Genomic DNA, 6,415 nt, shown 5'->3' with positions numbered 1-6,415 from the left:
TGTTTTATAACAATTACAAAATTCAAATTTTTGTATAAAAATTATTAAATATATTTTAAATAAAGTTCAATGCAAAATATAAATTTAAATAAACTTAATTTGGTTAAATATATAATAGGATAAAAATATCGTTGTAATATTTATATAAAATTTTAATTTTGTCTAGATTTATAAGGGATGAAAATGCTTCAATTAAAAAAAAAAAGATTAAATTAAGACAAATATAAGAATAAAATTGAGATTTTTCACATAACAATGACACGTGATAAAATTCTAAATTGGCACGTGGTAAATTATGTTTAAAAAAAACTTAAAAATTAAAAAAAAATGAAGGAACACATTATAGAACCTTAATTTGATACATGACCATTTTTTTTAAATTTAAAAAAATTAAAAAAACTTAGACACAAAACTTAATTCGGACAATTTAAAATCCGAAAACCTAATTAAAATTTTGGAAAAAAAACAAGAACGTTACGGTGGATTAAACCTATTTTTAAAACGCCACAGAAAATAAAATAAGACACGCGCGCACACACCATCTATACTATACACACTACAAAGAGACACTGAGCTTACTTTACTTTTTACCCCATTCCTATGCAGCTTCATGGGATTGAACTGCAATCACCACTTTGCACCGTTCAAACACCCTCACAATTCTGCAACTTTTTCTGCAGATTCTCATTCCATCTCCCCTTTTGGGTGAACTAGCCGTCTCAATGAGGCTCTTCCAGTTTCCACTCTGCTCCTGAACTGGTATCTCTCTCCTTCTCTCTCTCCTTTTTTTTTTTTTTGGGGGTAACTGGGGTTGTGTGGAAACCTGAAAAATCTTTACTTTATGCGTTTGATTGTTGAACTGAAGAGTGCCCTTGTTGAGATTTTTAGAGACTGAGCTGGGGATAAAACAAGGACATGCATTTTGTGCTCCAATGACCTTGATTTGTCTATTGGAGGAATACAAACTCGAGCTTTTTTTTTTTTTTTATGGATGAAGTATCTTGGACCTGAAACATGTTCTTTTGCTCTGTTTCCTTGCTTGAAACTTTATTTTTGTATAATTGATGTTGCTGCTGTTGGTCATCATGGTGTAGCTGAGTTTAAAAATTTCCATTTGCTCGAATCTGAGAGTTGGAAGGGATGTGGGTGCCAGATTTTGTTCCCTGTCCCATTTTGTCATCCATGAATTATGCGTGTTCCCGAAAGTGAGAGTAATACTTTTTATTTTATCATTCTTCTGTCAGTTTTCAAATGTTTTAATTTTGTGGCTTGTTCATTGGTAGATGATTTTGTTTTCTTATATTGAGCTGAGAATATCAAGCTTTTTGTTGATGTTATTCATGGTATGTTTTTCTGATTATGTGGTGTGGTTAAGTTTTATTCATAGCAATATTAGTTTTTTCCATATTATTGAACATTGACATTATACATATAGTTATTTTTGCGTTCTATTCACGCCCTTTTGTTTAAATAAAACATCACTTCAGGTTAATCTAAAGATGGAGCGCACCAGGCTAAACATGAGAGGCCGTTGCTCTGGTTCAACTCCCTCAGAAGAATCTGCTTTGGATCTTGAAAGAAACTGTTGCAGTCATTCCAATCTGCCTTCCCTTAGTCCACCAACGCTTCAACCCTTTGCTTCAGCTGGACAGCATTGTGAGAGCAGTGCTGCTTACTTCTCATGGCCAAGCCGCTTGAATGATGCTGCTGAAGAAAGAGCAAACTACTTTTTAAACCTACAAAAGGGGGTGCTACCTGAAACCCCTGGTCGGCTGCCAAAGGGGCATCAGGCCACCACATTACTTGAACTTATGACAATCAGGGCATTTCACAGCAAGATACTGCGTTGTTACAGCCTTGGAACAGCAATTGGTTTTCGCATACGACAAGGTGTATTAACAGACATTCCTGCCATTCTAGTGTTCGTTTCCAGGAAAGTTCACAAGCAATGGCTAAGTCCAATCCAGTGCCTACCTACTGCACTTGAGGTTCTCAATGATTTTCAAATTGAACCTCCTTGATTCAAATTTGGAGTTTGAAATATTTATATATGTATCGTGAATAGCTGTTAAGTTGTTCCCTAGTGCCTACTGATGCTGTTAAATCAATGTTTAATTTCTGAACCAGGGCCCTGGTGGAGTATGGTGTGATGTGGATGTGGTGGAGTTTTCTTATTTTGGTGCACCTGAACCAGTTCCAAAAGAACAGCTGTACACAGAGATTGTAGATAACTTGCGTGGGGGTGATCCGTACATCGGTTCAGGATCTCAGGTGTTTCTGGGCTTTCTTAGTTATTTTTTCTATGGAAGGACCATTCCAGTTTACAAAAGAATAGCTGAATCAATTACTATTGCATATATGTGATGATTAAAGGAGCACTTTAGCATTTTCATTTAGAAACCACAGTGTAACTACTATCCTTTAATTTTATCAAAGAAGTTACTCATTTGCTTTGGAAGTTTGTTGTGGTTAGAGTCTTGTCTGCGGGAGTCTAGCTTTGAGTTTACGCTTGTAAATTCAGCAAAACATATTAAGTTTTCTGGAGACTGACTTTAATCATGTTTTAATTGGACCTGTTCTTTAGTAATCTCATTATTGGACTTTCTCTGGCCAGGTCTATGGCCTGAATTAGCAATAAATTTTGGAAAACCAGAAATACAGACCTTGAGATTTTGTTTGTCTATGAAAGCAGTCATTTGAGATATTTTAAGAGTGAAATTAGTCTGATCCTCAATCCCCTGTGATGACAATAAGATTGGTAGTAAATCATAGGAATTAATTTGTGATGACAATGATTTATAATTTACTTTAGTATAAGTATGTTTTAATTTGGATTTGCAGAATTGCTGTTATATAATCGAAATTTTATACATTTTTTAATATGTGTATTAGATGTATCATATCCTATATATTTTTAGAATAAATGTTTTGCACCCAATGCATGCATTGTATCTTAAGTGAGCTGAATGTCAACATTCAAAGTCATCCATAATTATCATAAAATGGCTCTCTTTGTTATGCGATAACGATTCATTTGATTTCTTCAGAAATTAATGCAGTTCATGGAAGCATCCATAATTATCATAAAATGGCTCTCTTGTTATGCGATAACGATTCATTTGATTTCTTCAGAAATTAATGCAGTTCATGGAAGCATCTCTAGTAGCAAATTTGTGTATGCTTCTTTTGATCAATATATTGGCCTCTAAGCACTTGCTTTCTTAGTTCAGGTGGCAAACCAAGAGACATATGGAACTTTGGGTGCCATTGTGAAAAGCCAAACAGGCAGTAGACAAGTTGGTTTTCTCACAAACCGTCATGTAGCAGTTGATCTAGACTATCCAAATCAAAAGATGTTTCATCCTCTTCCACCCACTTTGGGGCCTGGGGTTTATCTTGGTGCAGTAGAGAGAGCAACTTCATTTATAACGGATGAGCTTTGGTATGGCATATTTGCTGGAATAAATCCAGGTAACACAGTTTTAGGATTCTGATTTATTTAATTGTGTTACTTACATTTTGTTCCCTATATATGCTCTACAGTCCGTCACTCATCTTGATGTGTTTTTCTTGCAGAGACTTTTGTGAGAGCTGATGGTGCATTCATTCCTTTTGCTGATGACTTTGATATGTGCACTGTTACTACTTCAGTGAGGGGCGTTGGAGATATTGGTGATGTGAAAATAATTGACCTACAGGCTCCAATCAGTAGCCTTATTGGAAAACAAGTGGTGAAGGTTGGAAGAAGCTCTGGCTTGACTACAGGAGTTGTTTTGGCTTATGCCCTGGAGTACAATGATGAGAAAGGCATATGCTTTCTTACAGATCTTCTTGTTGTCGGTGAGAACCAACAAACTTTTGACCTTGAAGGAGATAGTGGAAGCCTCATCATGTTAAAAGGTGACAATGGTGAGAAACCACGGCCAATTGGGATAATATGGGGAGGAACTGCTAACAGGGGCCGCCTTAAGTTAAAAGTTGGGCAACCTCCTGAGAATTGGACTAGTGGGGTGGATCTAGGGCGACTTCTCAATCTACTTGAACTTGATTTGATAACCACTGAAGAAGGACTTCAAGGTTTTTCACTCCTTTCCTAATAGTCTGGGGTTCCTCTATTTATTTTTTTCTCTTCTAACTTTAGCATTTTCAAATATGGGATTAGAATTTACGTTAGGGTGGTTTATTCCCACACGTATGATACAATACAAGTATGCATATCTCATACAACCGATATGTTTATTTTGGAAATTATAAGATATGATACATGTTGAGAAATGTATACAAATTCTTAAAAACATGATAAATATATGATTGCAATTGTGTGAATCCAAACTAAAATCACATGTATTGTCGAAATCAAATATAATAAATCATTGTCATCATAAAGGTATTAGTGCTTTATAAATGAGATGTTTCTATATTAATTGAGCTTAAAAGAAGCCCACAAAAAGATCTGGTGTATTGATGGTAACTTTAGTGGTGCTTGAAGGGATATTGATGACCTTAATAGGGTTAGTTTCTTTATTTGCATGTCTAAAACCAACTAGACATAATTTTCTTAAGATCGTTTACTATATTACTGGCACTGCTTATTTACAATGAATATGGTGTTAAAATATGGACACAACTCATGTAGGAATAATGTGGAGACAGGTCTGAAAAGATTGCTTGTTATATTGATTAGGATTATTTTCTGCTGTTGTTTCTTGTAGTGGCGGTACAAGAACAAAGAGCCGTGTCAGCCACAGTAATCGGCTCTACTGTTGGTGATTCTTCACCTCCTGACGGCATGCTTCCAAAAGAGAAAGCTGAAGACAAATATGAGCCACTTGGTCTTCAAATTCAGTCTATTCCCCTAGGAGTTGCACCTAGCAGCCAAGACATGAAGCCATCAATCATGGAGACTGAATTTAAATTAGAAGATGGAATCAAGGTTGGTCCCAGTATCGAACACCAGTTCATCCCGAGCTTCATTGGTCGGTCTCCGTTGCACAAGAACAGCATACATGACAGAATTGCAGCAGAGAACTTGTCTTCATTGAGGAATAACTGTGATGAGGATTTGTGTGTTTCACTGCAGCTTGGTGACAATGAGGCAAAGAGAAGGCGCTCTGAAGCCTCAACTAGTACTGAGGAGCCTCAGTGAAACAAGCATTATTTTTCATAAGCTGGAAAAATCTGACTTATAAGTTTAATCACTCCGGAACGTGTTGTTTATGACCACTGTGGTACTGTGTTTATGCTTAGCAGCTCTGAAAATTGTCAATGATGTGACTATGGGCAATGATTTATGGTCTTGAAGGGCCATTTAGTTTCTGAAAATGCCTGAAATTCTGAACTAAAGTATGTCACTTTTCAATTAACGTGTGCATACTTTGCCAGTTAACTGCTAGCTCACATTCTATGGCACCGACAATTACTTACATATTCTGATGAACAGATGGCTTGAGTTGGACTTTTATTTGTTACTTCCCCTTTTCAGCCAAATATAAAATTAGGATAATTTCAAAAAAATTTCTTTTATTAGATTGATTATCAAAGTATTTTGACTAAATTACTTGTTTGAAACCAAAGTTGCAACCTATCTTCCCAAGTTTCAAGCCTTTATTCTATGTCCAAACTTCAATTTCTTCTGCATAACCCATCTTTCTCCTTCAACTTATTTTATGTCTAGCCAATGTCTATATTACGAATTTATTAGGACAATTTTTTATATAGACTTATAAGAGTAAAAAAAGAAAAAAAGGTTTATGGATAATTGATATAGACGTTTGTTTGACAGTTATTTTAGAATATTTTTTTATGCATGAAATAAAACAATTTTAACTTTAGCAGGCATTCGTGTTTTTTTTGTTACAAGACACGTGGGGAAATTTATCCTATAGAATCTTAATAATGACACTGGTTAAATTTGTCAAAACAAATTTTATGTGAGTAGAGATGCCAACCGAATGGATGGGGAATTTTTTTTTTCTCATTTGTATCATTAAAGTATAAGTTCATTATCATATCTGTTGTATTTAATGGGTATAAAATTTTAATTGTATGTTAAAATTTTATACTGGACCTGTCATTATAGTTAAAAATATTAGTTAAATAATTTTTTACGAAACAAAAATAAAAATCACAACAAAACATATATTATTAAAGATTTAATGTCAAAAGGATACATATTAATAAATTAAGGGTTTTTTCTACTCTAAAATGGCTTCTAAGTCCTCTATGTGTTTTTTGAATTAGGAGCTTTCTATGTGAATTTTGGAGAATGCAAATTTTTTCTTCTTTAAATAAGTACCTATCATTCGCATTAAAAACGCACTTGACCTCTCTCTAAACATTTAACATAGGTGGATGAAAACTCCAAATCTTGAACATACATTTTAGGAATGTGAAGCATCAACCACCACATTAGTTT

At 34.6% G+C, this 6,415-nt stretch overlaps 1 protein-coding gene across 1 annotated transcript; it reads left to right on the top strand.

Annotated features, from left to right (window-relative positions):
* The first annotated feature begins 539 nt into the window (after positions 1-539).
* On the top strand, positions 540-5,425 carry LOC114185077 (protein NARROW LEAF 1-like). Its single transcript, XM_028072577.1, has 6 exons — positions 540-759; positions 1,488-1,988; positions 2,128-2,271; positions 3,231-3,471; positions 3,577-4,077; positions 4,713-5,425. The coding sequence occupies exons 2-6, from the start codon at positions 1,500-1,502 to the stop codon at positions 5,144-5,146; spliced, it is 1,809 nt and encodes a 602-aa protein (XP_027928378.1). The 5' UTR covers positions 540-759; positions 1,488-1,499; the 3' UTR covers positions 5,147-5,425.
* Positions 5,426-6,415: the final 990 nt, after the last annotated feature.

The sequence above is a fragment of the Vigna unguiculata genome, chromosome 5, assembly GCF_004118075.2.
Source record: "Vigna unguiculata cultivar IT97K-499-35 chromosome 5, ASM411807v1, whole genome shotgun sequence".
NCBI classification, from domain to species: domain Eukaryota; kingdom Viridiplantae; phylum Streptophyta; class Magnoliopsida; order Fabales; family Fabaceae; genus Vigna; species Vigna unguiculata.
Note: the sequence above shows the minus strand (reverse complement) of the source record. Positions and strands in the feature narration are given on the sequence as shown.

Excerpts from the sequence above, each read along its gene's own strand:
- LOC114185077 (XM_028072577.1), top strand. The coding sequence starts at position 1,500 with ATGGAGCGCACCAGGCTAAACATGAGAGGCCGTTGCTCTGGTTCAACT. Across the intron at positions 2,272-3,230 it reads ACATCGGTTCAGGATCTCAG|GTGGCAAACCAAGAGACATA; the intron begins GTGTTTCTGGGC and ends TTCTTAGTTCAG. Across the intron at positions 4,078-4,712 it reads CACTGAAGAAGGACTTCAAG|TGGCGGTACAAGAACAAAGA; the intron begins GTTTTTCACTCC and ends TGTTTCTTGTAG.